We start from the raw sequence: 19,880 nt of genomic DNA on the forward strand, positions 1-19,880 counted from the left end.
GCCTTTTTTATTACACAAGACTTATACTATGATTCACTATCAACTGAACCCTACAATAAGCAGACAAATACAGTTTGATTTTATCTTTCAGGCTATTTTTGTTATATGATTTTGTGCAAGGTGGATTGAAGTCACTCTTATGCAGCTGTGTTAAAAATATTGTTCAAAATCTAGGTGTAGCTGATTTTATCAATAACTGTATCACTGTTGTCTTTATGTCAACATTATTAGTAGCTGTACATATAAATATTATCTTACAGTATCAATTACTAAAGACTTTTTTAATGAAGTTTGTGTAGTGACTTTCCATATATTTTCTACAGATGTTTATTTCTTTAAGCAGTAAGTGTTCTTGCAGTTAGGCCTGAAACTTTGTGTAATATTATATAATTTAATATAAATATTATAACTTCCCTATTTTTTTAGACAAGATATGTTTAACTCGTATACATAGAATATTTAAGGAGAAATTAGATATTTTAGTTGTATGTGTAGTCTGATAGATATTAAAAAATAATATTGTACCTGAGAAAAGGTAATTTTTACAAAGATTGTAACCCAATTTTATTTTAGGTAGTAGGTTGCTACATATCTTCAGAAGGATAATGTGCTTTGATAGAAATTTTTTAGATAAATCTAGTGACTTCTCTGATATTCATTTCTTTAACTGCATGTTGCTGTTTAGCTATGATAAATATGAGAAAAATTGTCAAGTATGCTTCCTCTTGTACAAGAAACTTCCTTCTGTATCATCCCAGAAAATTCAAAGCAGTGAATGTTGGAGAAATCCCAAGATTTATCTTCAGTAGCATTTGAATATTGGATGCCTATAAAGTATGTGTTGCATGCATGTATATTAAGGTGATTGAATTATATTAATGGTAGCAATACGCCTATAAATGTTGTGCAGGTGAGTTTTGAGTGGTATAATACATGGTATTATAAAATAAAGCATTTTTAAAATTCTACTTGAAACCATAAAATAACTGTGACCTTACAGAAAAAAATATTTTTCATGCAAGTAATAAACACTGCTTTTACAATGAAGTAGTTAAGGTCATAGGGTTTTAATTTATAATATAATTTTCGCATTGAAAAAAATTACAGGATTTAATGGAATTTATTTAGAGTAGCTTTAAATGGGGATTTTCAGATGTACATCACCTGCTTTTTTTTGCAGAAGATCAGTTCTTAGGCCTTGCAATAGTAGGTGTCGGAGAGCTGTTATGTAATACAAGTCAGAGACAAGTCATTCCTCTGCAGTCTCAACCCATCCAGGATGATTCTGTGACAGGTTCTCTTACAGTAGAGGTCAGCTTAATTTATTTATAAAATCACCAATCCACACTTCATGGTTAACTCCATTCAATTAAATGACTTAAAGCAAGAGTTGTCACAAGTGATCACTTGCTGGTGGTAGAAAATGCTCTTTCAAATGTTTGTGAATATGTTAGTTCCTTAACAGTAGAAATATCTTTAATGATTAAAATATTAAGGATTGAAAGCAGAAAGTGAATAATTTTAACTTTATAAGTTTAAAGCTCAACTTTATGTGAATGACAATGAATTACACATATATCTATGTACATATTTTGTGCTTGAAATGGGCTGGTGTGCAGTTGGGACACTTCTGTATTCCAAAGACCTGTGTACTAGCACTTTAGATCATAACCAGAAATTTGTATCTAAATGCATACTGCTACTTTTTCTTGGTTCCATCTATCCCAATGCTATGTGTATGAGCACTTTTTTCTTAGCCATTTCAAGCGGTATGTGTATGTGTTATATATAGTACAAAGATTACTTTTTACATGTATTTGCATTTTGCCTATTTTTCTTTCATCTTAAGTGAAACTAAATTACACTTTTATTTAATACTTGCTGTTGTGTTGTAACATAGGAAAAAAAAAGGATGAGTTGTAAGCTGTAATGTTTCTAAGGTTAGAACTGTGTAAAAGGAAACACTGCTTTGAAAGTTAATAAATGCAGCTTTTGGAAAAAAAATTATATATTTAAAAGAAAGAAATGGTAAAGTTCACATTTTAACCACATTATACGAATATGTAGAGGCTTTTCATAGTTGCTTTATTTTCCTTAAAAATACTAGAAAATGGAATGTAATTTTCAATTTTGGATTACTTGTGATTTATTATTGAAGGGCATTGTGTACAGTACATAATATGCAATTACTAATTATAAATATCAATCCAAGTTTCATAATTAATGGACATTTGCTAAGGGGGAATTGGCAAGGCATTGCCTAGTGGTTAGTGTGTCTGAATTGTGAACCTGAGGGTTCATGATCCAAGTGACATTGCTGTAAAGACGTTTTCACATAAACCATAGTCTCCTGATGCCTCAGCAGTAAATCTAAGGACTTATAATGCTAAAATTTGAGTTTTGATACCCATCGTGATATCCTATTGTGTAACTTGGTGTTTGCCAACAAAAAAACAAAGCTTGAGCTATAAAAGTGATGGTCAACTCTCACTATTTGATCAGATTAGACTTGGGAGTGAGTGCTATTGACTAGCTGCCTTCTTTAATTTATCAGTTAAGAGTTAGGGAGGGTTATGCTCAGATTACCCTTGTGTAGCTTTGTGCAAAAATGATAAAATACCATAGAAGGAAATTTAGCAAAATTGTAATTGATAGGAAGTATAAGTTGTGAATTGATATGCTTAATTTGATAATTTCAGTTCTTATTCATGGAAGGGGCTGAAGTGCCCATTATTGGTGATGCCTCTGGAAAACTGGCAGGGCTGATTGAAACAAACAGTCGGGTGACACCAACTGGTACTGTTATCACTACTACTACATTTAAAAAAACAGAAGGTTTAGAATTAGAAGGTATTTATATTTATATGTATGAATTATGCATTTCATACAATCAAGTTTTTTTTTTGCCATTATGCATTGCATTTTACCCCAGTTTTTTTTCTCTGTCACCTAATAAAATCCAAAGAGCATCATTCCAAAAATAAAAGCTTCAATTCTGTTATTAAAAGAAAAAACAAAACGAGATTGTACTGCTGTTATTTGTGGGTTAAAATGTCTCAAGTGTGGTAAAATGAAAACTAGTTTCTTTAATATTCTTGTATTATATGACAAGGTTTTATGGGTGTAATCTAACATAACATTTATATATAAATTTAAACATTATTTTAAATATTACTATCATACAGTTCATGTGGTCTTTAAAAACATTTTCATGAAGGATGTGCAATAATGAAGTTCTAGATTAAGTATTTTAGTACAATATTATAAATAAAATTGACAGTGAAACTTAACTTCACATTTATTTTACACATTTGGTTGCTTTTTGTCTTTCAGAAGCTAGATATTTTCCATTACTTTTAAAGCATTTGCTTTCATAATAATAGTAATTCTACACACACTTTTCCATGTGGATATAAATTAGTTGTACTTAGTTTTTTTTTTAATGTTCCCTGACATGTAATAATTATTTTGCATATTATTGACATTTCCTTTAACATTTCTTTTTCTTCCTGCTTCATTGACTTCCAAAGTACTGGATATGAAAGCTGATTCCCTTAGTGACGTGTCCTCATCAAAATCTGTAGCAAGCCAAGGTGCTGACACATATCTGTAATTATCTGATAACATTGTTGAACCTAAACAGAAAACCCATACAATTCCATGTGATGTTTTTGCTTCACCGTATATGATAACCCCTTTATTCTTCTCTTCCTTTTCCTCTTAAAGAGCCAGCATTTCAAACACAACTACATCATGGCTGTAGTCACTTAACCTACATCCTTTATGCGAGTAGGTAATCATTTACCCACTTAAAGAGAAATTGTTTAAGAATATTTACTGGCTGATGTGTTATAAAAGAAATAATATAAATGAAATATAAGGCATTAATACAGGTTGTCAGTCATAATATTAGATATATAGTGAGCAAATAATAAATATCTGCTAATGTTAGATGTACAGCCAACAAATAATAAATGTATGCTAATGTGAGATTTAAAGTGAACAAATAAGAAACGTGCATTAATGTTTGATGTATAGCCAACCAATAATTTGTTCTGATGTTAAATGTACAGCCAACAAATAATAGTGTGCTAATATTAGATGTACAGTGAATAAATAACAAATGTGTGCTAGAGTTTGATGTACAGTGAAGTAACAAATGTGTGGTAATGTTTGATATACAGTGAACAAATAACAAATGTGTGGTCATGTTTGTTGTACAGCGAACAAATAATAAATGTGTGCTAATGTTTGATGTACAGCCAACAGATAACAAATGTGTGCTAATGTTGGGTTATACTGAGACATTTAATACTTGCATTTGTCTCTATTCTTTATATTATAAGTGGATGATATCTAAGGAGACTAAATAATTAAATTAGAATTTTTAAAATGAGTAATATAACCTTTCAGAACACAGACTTCTTCAATCTGTAGCAGGTTTCTTTGACTTACCTTTTGGTGATAAGTTCTAAATCTTTGCTACAAGGAAGTCAACACACTGTCACGATTTTGTCAAAATATGATTAGCATTAGTTTTAATGACATTGTTGAGATGACTTTATTATGCTTGTATAGTAATTATACATGCAATATAATTATAAATAATAATTTTAGTCTTATGGTTGCTGTTAAAGGATTTTTTTAGTATTTACCTAAACCTTGCATCAGTAAATTATTCTTAATATTATTTTTAAGTTAATGTAGGTTTAGCTTAGAGTGAATGTATAAATTGCTTTTTATAAATGTGGTGATTAATTTTAATTTAATGCTGTTTCATTTATCGTAGGCTCTGTAGAAACTTTGACTGATGCAGCACTTCGAGAACTGGAGAATCGTGAGAAAACTGAAAGTCCTAGCTCACCTGAGAAAAGCACTTTGATAATTCATGGTGTATATAGAGTGAGTTACTTGGTTTTGATTAAACATTAATTTTGTTTTGTAAATAAAAATGTTAGAGAAACATAAGTTTTCCTTAGCTCATAGCATTGAATAGTATAGCTCATAGTAATTTTTCTTGTAATAAGTGGTTTATTCCAGTCATTATATTCGTATTTTCTTCTTCAGTATTTCTTCAAAATATGCAGTTGAAAAGAATAATTGATCATCATTAAGCTAAACTTCCATGAAAGTAAAATTTTTGTAAATATTTATTGATTTTATCTGTGTCTTCAAATATGTTATAATCACATTTAAAACATTTCAACTAAAAGTACTTGTTTTACATTAAAAATCTTTTAAATAAAAAACTGTAAAATATTAAAGCATACAGCAGATTTTAATCTTATAAATAAGGATCTAAGAAAGAAAAAGTATTCTTAGTTGGATGATTATTACAAAATTTCCACTTTCCAGTTGAATTACTTTTCTTGTGTTTGTTCTAGAAACAATTTCAAGATTTTTAAGCAGTTCTGAAAACATTGAGTTGTATCTCTGTGAAGGTAAAATTTCCTAGCAGGTTGTAGCAGTGAAATATTTTATTTTCTCACAAACATTTTCTTTTGTGTTATCTTTTATAAAACCATTTTCAAAGTTTTTTTGAATTCTGTTCAGAATAATATGATCTTTATCTGATTTTCTTTTGTCAAGAGGTCACCACATATAACATTTCTGTTGTTTAAACTTGGCTAATTACTTCAGTAGATTAAAAAATAACCTAAACAACTGTATTTCAGTTCAAATTATAAAAGAAAACACCAAGAAAAGAGGATTACAAATGTTTTTATATTGTTCAATTTGTTTTTATATTTTCTTTTTTTTCTGTTATACAAAATATCTTTAACAACTTTCCTTTTTTTAACTAAAATATCTATTAATATATAAAATAAATTTTACTGTTTTCTTTCTTGTGCAAAAACCCATAAGAATAATTTCTCTTCCCTCCAGATTATGATTGACTGATCTTCATGAGTTTTCCACAGCAAATTGAAGTTTAGTGGATGTTTACATACATTTGTCCACATTTTTCTGCTTTAGCAATTATTATGGTTTATGTTTATAAAACACTGAATCTTTTATTTCCAATTCCAAGGTAATCTGACAGGAGTCTAGAGTTTATGACTTTGAAAGATGATACTTTAATTATTTTTACTTATTTGTTCTGAAATTCTAGGTAAAATGTTATTTTTCTTTACATTTGACTGTAATTAATCTTTTGCACAAGACTTAACACTCTACTCAAGTTTACTAGTTTATCATAGGATAAAGTTTTAGGTAATGTTTTCTTTAGACCCACAACATATAGGCTTTATCGATAATGTATCACCAGGTAACTAGATTTTGATTTTTGTACTCTTAATTTTGTTTTTGATATTTGTGAATAATCATCTGTGTATTGTATTTGTTATGCAGAAAGATATTTATTTTTGTTGTCATTTGTGTTCTTTGTCAGTAATTTGCACTTGATTGAACTCTAAAATTTATATTGAGGCAAGACTTTGAATATGGCTCTCATTCTTTTTTATTTTAAATTTTTTGTGGTGCAAGCAGACTTAAGTGCCATCTACATACCGTTAGCAGACATTGTGTGTGTGTATACCATATAAAATAAATGTAAAGCTATAACTGGTTTTTAGAATTACTGCTAACAGACTGTGTGATAATTATGATACTTAGTTATTTTTTCATTCAAATCTAGTCTTTTTTTGAGAATGATGTTACTATTAACATTGTCATTTTTTCTTATGCATGCTGATGTTGTGTAGGAAGGTGTACACCCAGGTGTGAAGGTATGTACTTTTGTGTTCTTTCATTGCTTGTAGTGTGTAAGCAAAATTTAGTATTTAGCTAAAGGTATATACCAATTATTGCATATGTCATAACCATATTGTTCTTTAGTAAATATATTACTTAATGATGTTTTTAAGTTTATTAGATGTATAACTATATATTTTCTAAACATCATAAAAGTCATTTGTAAGCTGTAGTGTTAATATGTTGCAGGTAGATAATATTTCCAGAATGTGTAGGTTTTACACCTCTTTATCATAGTATTTTCTTTTTTGCTTTCTATCTTCAGCAATTCTCTGTTTAAATGCAACTGCACTCCTGCAGTTTTGTTTTTAATTTCATTACTCGTGTAAATTATTTATTGTAATTAAATTTATTTAAAGTAAATAGATATGTTTTTGGAAATTTATTCAGTGCAAAGAATTTGTTACAGAAGTGTTTTGTTTATTTTAAATAGAAAATATCCCATACACTGAGATAATTTAAAGATAGTTAACTATACAGAAAAAAAGGTTAAACTGATAAGTTTCTAAGAATTCTGAATTAACTTAATGAGACATTTTTTTTTCTCATATTTTTTAAATCTTTTTATTGTAACCAGTTTTTACCATCTTATAAAAATAAATCAAATGTAAACACAGAATCAACAGAAATAAATTTACATATAGTATTTGTTTGTCAGGAAAGGTTAAGAGATCTGATAATAAATTAGGTTTTGTTTAAAATATAAATAAGTTGAGTTTATAGTAAAATATAATTCCTTTGAATCTAAATCTACAGTTATAAGCAGTATTGCTATAATATAGGATAATTAAACAAAATTTGACAAATGTAAACTTATCAAAGATGAAGTAGCTAAGTTAATTATTACATGTTAAAAAAGCCATTTGTTCCACTCATTTCTTTTTCTTTAACCCTTTTGCTGTTTGACACAAGTTTGTGATCTAACCTGTGAACTATGTAATTTGGACTAAAAAGTTTTGTACATTTATTAATTAGAGTAAGCTCATGACTGTGACATTTACAACACTTGAGTATGATGTGCGATATTCAAGCATATGAAGGTATTTTTTACTTATGCTACATTTTGATTGTTGTAATTGAAGAGAGAATTATACTTTTTTTTTTTAATACATCTAATGACAATTGGAGAGTCGAAATGGTGTCCCTTATTTCATAAAATCCATTTTTATTATATTGGCTTTGTGTATCGCATATGATACTCAAACATGTCAGTCAAACCATCTGAATATAAATTTTGATACTCAGAATAGTGAAAGGGTTAATAATTTGTTTGTACAAATAGTATCCACATGTTTGGCTTAACTGTTTGCAATTTGGCCAAACCTAATTTAAAAATTGGAAACTTGGAGATGAATGAATCACTTGCAAAGTCACTACTTATATATTTCTCTTTTTCTTCACTGCAAATATTTGTATTCTTGTTAGTGACTTTCTTGTTATTAAATCAAAAATGGTAGAGGTAAAAAAATGTTTGAGGTTAAATTTGAAAGAAAACTAAACTTGTTATTGTATTATTAATATATGCTTTATTTAATATTAAAATATTTCATGAAAGAACTTTTGCAAAAGTAAATTGTATTAATGCCATGCATAAATTTTATGCCTGTGCTCCAAAGCTTCTGAGTTACAGTGAAACTCACTCTGTTATTTTAGTTTAAATGTTTTTCCTGTCAAAAGATTCCTTATTTTCAGGCAAAATGTTATGCGTTAAATGATAAACCTTTTTTATTTATGGTAAACACAAAGAAGGATGTTGTACTTTGTTGAGTAAATTAAAATTTTGTTAAACTAAAAAAACAAAAGTATGTGTGATGCTTGCAAAATTTTCTTTTGTTTAACACGTTTATTTATGGTTTGCTGTGCAGTTATGTGGTTAAGTTTGTAGATTTTTGTACATACAAGATATGTCTGGAAAATACAGTGACAAAGTGTCATTTTTTTAAAACTTATGAGACCATTAGGTTAAGAAAGATCAGTTTTTTTTTAAAAAAATAACCACTATCTTCACATCAGTGAATTTTTTAGATGTTGCTTTGAACATTAGTGTGAAAGTATGTTTTACAAGCATGTTAATAGTGATTTTGTTTTGTATATTTATAATGCATATAATGTAGTTCCCACTGTTTAACTAAAGTTGGTTTTTTTCAGATTAACTATGGTAAAAAAAACTACACCATTCTGTAGCATTTAGTAGGTATATTATACACTGACATGCTGCATTGTAATTATTGCATAATCCAAACACAAATTACTACTGAAATCTCACATTATAACTGGTAAAGGTAACACTGAAATGCTTGAAAAATGAATTAAAATCACTTAACGTGAAGAAAATATAGCACACGTGAAAACAAATGTGAAGTTTCTAAGTTTTGTATTTTTATTCTTATATATAGTTATTTCAGTTTTTTATCTTTGGAAATTTCCAGTAGTATTTATGTATTATAATTTATTTTGTTTTATTATTTTGTCTGCTTTTCATGTTTAATTTGTTACATTTGTAAGTAGGTTCATTCCACATTATTACAAGGAGACTTAACTAGTATCTTAAAGAAAGTGTGGGACAAGTAGCAAGATGTTCTACATGGAAACATTTGTGTATGTACCTGGACTTGAACATTATATGACTTTCAAAGCTCTGTGTTTTCGTATCATATTTTAACGATGATTAATAAATATTGTTAAGAAGAACTGATAGAAAGTATGAAGTTAACTATACAGATTAGAACTAAAATATAATTTATCGAATAAATACAGTCATGGATAACAAATTCATTAGAAATGCATAATATCAGAAATTAATACAAGTATATCACAAAAAAACTTGTAATGATTAGAATGCATTGAAATATCAGAACTTGTTTTTTAAATAATAGTGTATGATAAGTTATCAATACTTGAACCCAGTTTAAATCCAATAGTTGAAAGTATATTTGGTGTAAAATTGTGTAAATATCTTATTTTCACATTAATTTTAATATTCTGATCATTCTCAAAATCTCTTTCTAAGTTGATTTCTTCACCTACTTCAACAAAATAATGTGTAAATTTAAAAGTATTGAAACTAGTACTTTATTATTATGGATTTTCTTTGGGATTGCTGTAACATTTTAATCAATTTCTGAAAGGATACTTGAACAGTCTTATCTGGAGAAGTGTAGATTGTATAAAGAAGCTTTATTGATTACTATATGTGCATTCACTGTATATACATTTTTACATATATACATAGAACTGTTCTTCAGAGTCTTTCTAGTTTTCTGATCTACAGAGAGATCATATGTACAAAATGTACTATTTATGTGTTGATGTGTACATTATTGTGTTCTTAAAGGAAAAAAAAATGTTTATATAAGATCAACATCACATAGATTTGTAGGTAAAAAAAAATTACATTTTGTTGTTTGGACCATATAGTTGTGCTTTTTATATCTAGATAAAAACATAAAATAGTGGTTATTTTTGTATCATTTTTATAACACACCATATCCTTAGCCACAAAACTGCTCAGTAGGTCATTGTGTCAGTTTCACATCATGTCTCTCTTGTGTAATATAGTTCTCATCCACTCATCATCTGTGTGCAGGTAAAGTTGGACAAAAACGGCAGATGGCGCGAAGTTTCTCAGGTACCATGATCTGAATCACTGTTCAGCAGAATTTTAAGTAGTTGGTATGATTTAACTTCTGGTGGTGGTGGTGGTGGTAGAAGTGGTGAAATCCATTTAATGGTTTTGTTTCTTTTTGTATCCTTTACTTTGAGCTTTTGTGTTGCTGTTGCATGTACTGTACACTGTACTACTTGTGTAATGTACTACCACTGTATTTGATGTTTCATGTTCTGTTATTTGGTGTTTAACATGCTATTCTGTTATTTAATGTTTTATGTATTTCCATGTTATTTGGTGTTGGACATACTATCCTATTGTTGATGTTTGATGTACTATTTTGTTATTTGATGTTTTATGTATTTCCATATTTGGTGTTTGACATATTCTCCTATTGTTGTTTGTACTTTGTAAGTAGTTGATGTTTTAGTCTGCATTGATTATAACATTGTATTGAGCTGATTATTTTTCATTTCAATTTAGCATAAGAATGTTTATGTGCAAAATTTTACATAAATAAAAATAGCATAAAGTATGACACTATAACATGCAAAGCTTACCAAAAAAATTTTAAATAAAAAAAATGTGATTTATTTGTGCAATAATTTCTTAAGAGTTTTGTCTTTTAGAGATGAATTTAAGTACAGAAACTACTTTGGGGTAATATTTTCTAGAAAATGGTCAGCTCATATTTTATTTTGCTTTCTTGAGTAGATCAGTGTTATATAGATTTTTTATTGATTAGCAAACATTACTTTTGGTGGAGAAATGTCAGCAAATTAGTGTTTTGGTTCAGACACAATCATGAGAAATATGTATTTGGACTGGTTAAAAACAGAAAAATCTATTCCATTCAGTCAAAGTTCATCTTTATTTAGAGTTGACCTGTTTTTCATATTAGCATATTATTAATTTTTTTTGTATAGTTTTTGCTCTTTTAAGTATAATTCCAGATGACTATGAATTAAAAAACATAAAATTTGTTAATTTCAAAATTATTATACAGAACTGTTATTTTATGAAGTACACAGATGAAATGTTTCTGGGTTTTATAAATAATGTGTTGATTGATTGTAAACTAATGAGAATGTTGAATTTAATATTTAATACTTGTAAGTCTTTGAAGTGACCTCAAATAGAAAATTAAGAAAAACAAAAACATAAATACTTTTGTATAATACATCTTGTGCCTTAAATTTTATGAAATGTAATGAATAACCATATCAGTGAATATCTGCATATATGCACAAATTGTCTTAAAACTTAAGATGCACAAGAAACACTATATATTGCATAGCAGAAAAAAGATCATTCTATAATAAAATACAAATACTTTTTTGGTTGTTTGAGTCCTGTCATTGATCTAATGCCACTAAAGTACATGAAGGGTGCACACAATCTACAAGTAACTATCTGATTTTTAAATGGATTACCTTTTGAACTTGGTTATTTGAAATAATTTTGTAGGGTTTAACAATCAATACCTCTTAACGTTAAAAACTTTCTAATGAGATTCTTAATATCATTGGAATTATGCATAAAATAGGTGTAAGAACATAGTCAGTATTATGATTATTAATGCAGCATGATACCTACATTAGTTTAGATTGTTATTAGTATTCCACCATCTTAAAGATACATACATTCTGTATTCCCAGATTTTGGTAAATGATAACTAATTATTTATGCTTGGGTCACTTATCCATTTATTTAAAATCAATACTGTAGTATCTTTATATTTGACATTTGGTTTTATCTCGCATCAGTATATCCACAATAAAATAACTGTGCCAAGGCATTTCCCTGTTGTTTAGAAAATTGCTTTATATTATAAGTTAATTTTATGATTTAAGTGTAGAAGACATACTTGAATAGTGGAATGTATGCAAAGGTCATTAATTTTCAGTTCTACTTTTCTAATGATATTGTACAGGCAGGAAAAATAATAAACCTGTCTAGACTGATGAACATCTTTTAGGAGTCAGTTTGAACAAGTTGTTACTCAAAAATATATTAGAAGTAATATTTTGTCATTTTGTAAAATTTATTTACTGTAATTTACAAAGAAAAATGGAAAATTTTCAGACTTAAATTTATGCAAGTCTTCTGTGATTCATTCTGAGTCTTTTTCCCACTATATTTCCACTCAGGGTTTACAACTTCATCTTTATATACATGACTGGCTTCTTGTAGCTTCATCCTAAGTCTCTCACAATCATACCCATTTCTTCCTACAAGATGAAATTCATGTGGGATGGCTTGTCAAGCTTAAAAAGCCCTGTCTTACCCCTACATAGTTTCTTATACGTTTGGGGGTGTTTTGCCACTCCTATTCCAGCAGGGCCCAGTTTTCTACTCTTCTTTAGAGGTCAATGAAACTCTTGGTTTCCAAAGCCAATTTTTTTTCTTCTCTGTGTATACACAATGTTATATCCATTTTGGAAACCTGGACTACCATGAAAGCCCTCATACCTAGGGGTCATGCACACATGCCTTTATCTTCAGTGGATGTTGTACAATCATTGAATCCTCTTTTGGGATCTCTTGGACTTTATAATCCTCCTCTGTTTTGTTACTACAAGCTGACTTTGCTTGTTGGTTTGGTAAAGACAACACCTTGATTGGTGTTTATTTGCCTTCTCCCTATCCTGCTTTGCATTTTTTTTTTTTTTTTTTTTTTACAGTTGCTTCTCTTAGAAGGTGAAGGGTGTATCTGAATTTTCAGAAGATCTTAAGTCATTGGACCATTGTCAAATCTTTTCTCCATATCAACCTTTGGGAACTTCTTGCAGTTTGTTGGGCCTTAGATCAGTTCCTACCTTTAGTTATGAGGCCATTTGATCATGATTCATTCTGACAATCAACAATGGATGCAATCTCCTATGAGTATAAACCCCATTGGTCAGGATATCATACTCCATGGGTTTTCATTTTCATTGGGTGCTTTCCATCTAGGTATCTTTTGGACTGGATTCTGCACCACTTTCAGTGTGGTATTCTGTCTATTATACGAAAAGAAGTAAAGTATTGTATCAGATGTTAATATTTTTCTACACAGAAAATGTATTTGTTAAAGATACCTCCCCTCACACTTCCAACTTGTCCTTCCCACTTCTGGCATGTGTTTTGTCACTAATCTCAAAGTGATGATTGTTCTCTACAATATAGAGGGAGTCAGCTGCTTTAAGAGTGAACATATTACAGTGCAGCTATACCATGGGAAATTATGTTATAACAAGTGAGAGTATCAAGGCTAGTGGTGAGCAAAAATTGTACATATAGAGTAAAGTTCAAGATGTGAAAAGCTATTATTTGTAAGAGTTAAGTATCTGTTGGAAATACATTTTCAATGCAGAAAAATGTTGACTTTTATTACATTTTCAAATGAGTCTCTTGTCTTGCAGTGAAAGTTTGGAAGTTTCAAACATTGTGAATTATTATAAGAGTTTACCAAGTTGATTTTTTTAAAAAGTAAAACTAGATAGTAGTTATTAGGTTGTTACCAATGTTTGTAGAATTTAGTTAAGTATTTCTACGGAGTAAAACTAAAATCAAGGGTTGTAAATTACACTCCCCTGCACATGTGGTTAGTAGTCTTTCTTAAAAAAAAAATCCTTTCAGAAAGTATTCTTTGATAGATTGTTTAGGCAGTTGCCATCCATTCTACAAAGTTTCATCATTTCATCCTTTCAGAAACTTGTATTTGTTTTAGCACAATGGGACTTGGAACTAAGAATGTTTCAGATGTGACATTTATGTTCTTAATTTTCTAATTCAAATGATAAAATGATGTGCAGCAAAAACAATTCTGCAAAGTGTGTCACTGTTTTTGGAGGTTAGTGAAGTAATATAAAGAATTTGTCTTGTGTTGAAAAATTATTAGTAATCTGTAAACAAGAAACTGAGTATGTGCTACTTGTTAAATTTTTATGTAGACTTGATAGTAGTCATCAACTAAAATTCATTCACAAACTATTCTTTATTTAGTGAAAGAAACACTTCAGACATATGTTTCAAATACTTCTTTGTTCAAAGAAATGTTTTCAATTGATAAGCAATGACAAACTAAATATTGATGTGTAACACTTAGCACATATGTAGATGTGTTCTAAATTAACCTTCATTTTTCCCTAAAACTGTACAAAGTGAAGTTCTGTACATGTGAATGTTAAATCTATGGTAAACTTTGTCTCATTGTTTTGACTTGAAATAGATCAGTTGTCTTCACTTTTTATCAAGCATGTTCATTTACATGTAAGGATAACTAAATAAGAAAAACAGCAAATAAACATTTCAAGACTGAACTTTCAGTTACCTATTATAATGGCATTTAAACTATTTATTACTATTTATGATTGGGCCAAGTGGAGCTTCAGTGGATAATGTGGTATGCTGTAAATCTAAGGTTCTATGGTTTTCATTTTATTACCACAAAAATTGCATTTCATATTTTAGAGGCTATAGCCTGTGGATGCATTGTACAAATAATTGTAAATAACTATTGTTTAGTCTAATAACTGTAGGTCAAGAGTTGGTAATGAATGGTGTTGACTGGTGAGTGATGTTAACTAGCTACCTTTCCTCTATTATGTCATTTAAAAACTAGGAATGTAAGTTGCAGATTCTTTTTCATGTTTTGTAAATGTATTCATTTTGGCTTCTAATGATTCAACTTTCAGTATTTTAACTATAACTTAATAATAAAATACACCAATTTCTGTCCAAGTTCAATCATATTTTAACCTTTATCAAATAACTAGCTAATATGAAATTGTTGTTACATGCAGCTACAATTAGTTTTGACATTTGAGAATACTTTAAAAGAGACCAAGATACACAGAATTTATACATATAACCAAGATATATACATATTTATTAATTTTGGACATGAAATAATTATGAAATTGTTCTTACTACTAGAATTCCAAAATTTACTAGTGGAAAATAATATTTGTCAGTTCCATCAATTTAACAAGATGTTTCACAATGAAAATACATAAAACTCCTTTGGATAACATTTTCAGTCATAGACCAAACTAATCTTGTGAAAACTATTTTAGTTCAAAACTGAAGCAGATATAGTAAGATGTTGTAGTTGTTTTTTTTTTTACCTATAAAGTTTGGACATATGGTTGCTTCTAAAGTATTAAACTGCAGGGTCTAAAATAGCCCACTTTTAATATTTCTTATAAAAAACAACAACTAGATTTACAAAAGGTAATGTTGATTATTACCACAAGGATAGGTACATGTTGTATAGGTTGGAAAACACGGAGTAACAGAATCTGAGAAACTAGGAAGCTAAAGGAAATTTTAGTCTTTCATTTTTGAATATCAGTTGTTATGATAATTTCTTGCTGACATTTCTGTTTAGTGTGTGTTATGCATGTGTGTGTGTTTGTGTGCATGAGTCATGGTTCAGTGTTATATACAGTTATATCAAATTAAACATTAATGAATGATTTAATGACAATTATACATTATTTGTTCTTTTTTTCTGCATTATGCTATTTCAATTTATGTAAAGTTTATGTAGTCAAATTCTATGGTTAATGGAAGCTTTAAGTTTTAGAACCTTATGAGTAGTTATTTTTTTAAGTAGTTTATTTTTGATACTTGCTTCTCTCTTAGCCCTGGAATTACCAATGTATCCATATCTTTGTGGGTTTTCAAACATTTTTTGGTCATTTTCTTTTAAGTAAGTGTTATAACAAGCAAAAACAAAATTCCTCAATACAATATAATTTGAGAATTCCATCAGTAGTGAATGATATACAAAAGAAGTTGGTAATTTGAGGGTTAATCTCTTTCTATTGTTTGTCATTGAGTATGACAAATAGTACAGAATGAAGACTTGAGTTTGAAAAGTAACAATTAATTTACTCTTGATTCTTTTTTTAAAGTTTGCTTTTTTTGCTAATTACAGTTTATTCTACACAAATTGTTTTCTTATATAAATACATGTTTCTTGCAGTGCTTTTATTTTGCTTTGTAACATAAGCTTTTATGCAGGCTAACCATTGTTAGTGGAAAACAATTTTGTGCAGCAAGATTTTCATGTTGTAACTTGTCTTTTTTGGTTATTATCATGAAAAACAAAGTGTGTACAGACACACACATACATGCGCACACAGAGGAAAAAACTGTATAAACACATCAGTTACAATGGCCACATCCTTCAATCAATTTACAGTTACACATTTTGCTCCTGTTCTTAGATGAGGGTGTTCATTAAAAATCAGTTTGAATTTGATGAAATTATCTTGGATAACAAACAACTAATACTGATGTTAAGACATTTTTAGTAATAAATCCAGATTAAGAGAAGTACACCACATTGAAATGTACTATGGATATATACTTTGCACAGTTTCTGACACTCAATTAACATCCACACTGTTTGAGGAGAAACTTTTTTAGCTGAGTTACTATGACTTCAAGCCCCAGTTTAGTTTTGTAACATTTATTACTTGTGCTTATATTTGGTTGAAGCACTGATCCTGTGAGTTCAGATGCTATTCTGTCACTTAGAATTGAAGGGTGCTTTCCAAAACAACTTTCAGTAAACAATTAAAGCAGATAAAACTCATCAAATCAATAAAATAATTCCAAGCTGTAAAGACCAATTGACAGAACTTAATCTTATTGATTATTCAGAGCTTGAAGTATTTTTGTTTGGATGGCTCTGTTCATTATAGCTTTTAACTTCTTAGCAGTAACCTTGGTGTAAATCCTATTCTATTGAGTCTTGATTTTTATTTTTCTTATTATGTTCTCTGTTAAAAGGAAGAATTACTACTAACATAATGGGAAATAAGCTTAAAGTGGCATTGTACATCTCTTGCTAACAAACAGTTTATCTTCCCCATGATTCTCGAAACATTTAGTGCCAATACTCAAATGAAACTATAAACATGTTTTGCCACCATGTATTTTGCTGTTCTTGTTTAATATCATAATAATTATCTCTGACTGTATGCATATTCACCTTACTGTAAAATTATTAACTATTTACAAACTGATATAACTGCAAGCTGCAATTGTTTAATTTCATAAGTTTTATATCTGATTTTAATTATGATTTAATATGATTTCAATTTCTCATAATTTGAAGAATGTAACTGATGAATGCATTACTGAATGTGTTGTTTTGTTCATAGTGTATTTTGTTCATGTGAATTTTTCTTCAGTCTGAAGGAACTGTGGATAGCAGCACAACATCACCTTCCAGCCCTTTGTCGAAAAGTGAGCATACTGCAACAGGTGAGAGTGTATCATCCTCTGCAAGTGAGAAAGAAGAAGGTACAGAATACGTTTTTACTTAATTTTGAAAGAATTTTATAATCCATGGGAAATTATACTTTTTTTTTTTGTCTAGATGAAGTACTTTAGAACACTTGTATGATGGTTAGTTGTTCAGGGTGTTTATCGTCTAACATTTATTTATTTAAATATTTAGTTTAGGATATTTGTTATTTAATGTTTTTTAAATTATTTTTGTGTCAACAGACAAATTGATTGACTATTCTTTCAAAACAGTTTTAACCATAATATTCATGTATGGACTATGAACTGCTAAAAAAGCTGTGGAAGAATATTATCCCTGCTATGCAGTGGTAGTAATATTAAAAATGTATTTGGACATCCAGAGAAGTATATATGAGAAGAGAAATGAGTTGTTATCTTTAGCTTCAATGTTTTTTTTCTTTTATGAATTAGATAAATAAGTCCAGTTGTAGCGAATACAGATATTTTTGTTATAGTTAATTTAGAATATAAGAATGTTCTTCAGTGTCTCATAAAAGCCAATCAAACAACATTTGTAATGATAACAGAGTAAAAACTTGAACATGTATCCTAGCTAACCCATTTGTCTCACCCTCATTAGTTTACAGTATAGCACACAAATAAATTAATTAATGGTGATCATATATATACTGATTTTATGAGAAAGCATTCTGACTCTTTCTTAAAATAAATTCTGAATTCTTCTTTGTAATAGAAACAGTATTCATATTAAAGAGTTTGTATAAGCTTTGCAAACTACAATAATATAACGAGTAATTTTAACCAAGATAAATGTAGTGATGCAGGAGCAGTGTGGATATAATAAATATTTGAAGCATGTGGGTGTTTCTTATGTACAGAAAAAAGTAAAATTGTATTTTCTCAATATTGGTATTGAATGTTTTTTAATACCTGCATGAAATACAAGTGTCAGTTTGGTGTGCAAAGAAATTTCCTTCATTTCTTTCAGTAATATAAAAAAATTACACCTGATGAAAAAATTATTTGATTTTATCTGTAAATGAGATATTTCAGAAACATGAATTCACATAGGATTTTGTTAATATTCTTCGTGTTACTTTATTTGAAATGTTTATGGAAACAGTGAATTAAAAAAAAAGGTGTAACTAAACTAAACTAACTTGGCAGGGGTTCACTTTAGAGAGAGAGAAATCAGAAGAGTTCTCTCACCACCCGGGGTATTCAGGAATGTTGTGGTTCCTCTTCGTCCCCTTTCGTGGATTGTTATTAAGATTAAGTGGTGGTTTTTTTGTTTTTTTTTAATAAATTAATTATTGTTATTATTCTTGACTTTTTGGGTGGAGGATGTCTCTAAATGTTGTCTTGGGTGGAGGCAAAGGCAGCAGCGGAAAGAAAGGCCGGGACCTGTCCCGAAAGGAAGAAGTTGAGCAGATGTGAACATGAATATAATTCAAATCCAGATCAAATCAAACGGCATGATTCAGGGTCTGGCAAAAGAGTTGCCTGGGCTGGGATCTAGAAATCCAATGCCTAAAGATTTTGATGTGGGGGGAAACGGGAGTGCCCCGAGAAAAACCACTTTCACAGGACAGGCGCCGAAAGTTTTGCCTGTCGTGTGCCCTGTGTCTGAAAAAAAAAAAAGGAATTCATGTTAATGACATGGATTTTACTTATTTAGATTCTTTGTTGAGTGGATTGTGATTCTTGAAATATGTTGTAAGGTGATATGTATTTTGTTGGTGCACTTGATAATTTGTGTAGTGATGCCGTTAGTTTGTTTCTATTTTCTGCTTTTAGATAATATTTGAGAGAAAGTTCTGTTATTCTATCACTTATAGTTGGTAAATTGCTAATTTGGTGTAGATAATTTGTTGGCGTAAATGATGGTAGGCTGAATGCAGATTTTAATATTCTGTTTTGTTGCACTTGGATTTTCTGGAGTGTGTTGTTTGACATATTGTATGTTACTTGACATCCATACTCTATTAGTGGATGGATGTAAGCCTTGTATATTTGTATAATGGTGTTCGGTGCGCATTTCGATTGTTTACCAGTTATAGTCTTTAGATATGAAATCCTTTTTCTGATTGATGAGTGTATATTGTTTATATGTTTTTTCCATGTTAGTTTTGTGTCGAAAGTGACGCCAAGGAATGTGATGTTTTTGCTCATGTTAATGGTTGTGTTTCCAAGTGATAGTTTTATTTTTTCTAGATTTTTTCTTTGGTGCTTTAGTTTTCTATAGAAGGTG

The 19,880-nt window shown here is 29.2% G+C and overlaps 1 protein-coding gene across 6 annotated transcripts in view; it reads left to right on the forward strand.

The window, feature by feature from the left end:
- Positions 1-19,880, forward strand: part of LOC143225271 (phospholipid transfer protein C2CD2L-like) — a 68,921-nt gene that overhangs the window by 22,431 nt on the left and 26,610 nt on the right. For 3 of the 6 annotated variants that reach the window (XM_076454365.1, XM_076454366.1, XM_076454364.1), the window contains exons 9-15: positions 1,181-1,311; positions 2,700-2,850; positions 3,531-3,593; positions 4,790-4,902; positions 6,705-6,728; positions 10,340-10,381; positions 17,551-17,662. In XM_076454365.1, coding sequence (XP_076310480.1) covers positions 1,181-1,311; positions 2,700-2,850; positions 3,531-3,593; positions 4,790-4,902; positions 6,705-6,728; positions 10,340-10,381; positions 17,551-17,662 — 636 coding nt within the window. The remainder of the gene's footprint in view (positions 1-1,180; positions 1,312-2,699; positions 2,851-3,530; positions 3,594-4,789; positions 4,903-6,704; positions 6,729-10,339; positions 10,382-17,550; positions 17,663-19,880) is intronic. The other 3 variants (XM_076454367.1, XM_076454368.1, XM_076454370.1) reach the window with 3 other exon arrangements.

The sequence above is a fragment of the Tachypleus tridentatus genome, chromosome 9 (assembly GCF_004210375.1).
Source record: "Tachypleus tridentatus isolate NWPU-2018 chromosome 9, ASM421037v1, whole genome shotgun sequence".
Classification (NCBI taxonomy): domain Eukaryota; kingdom Metazoa; phylum Arthropoda; class Merostomata; order Xiphosura; family Limulidae; genus Tachypleus; species Tachypleus tridentatus.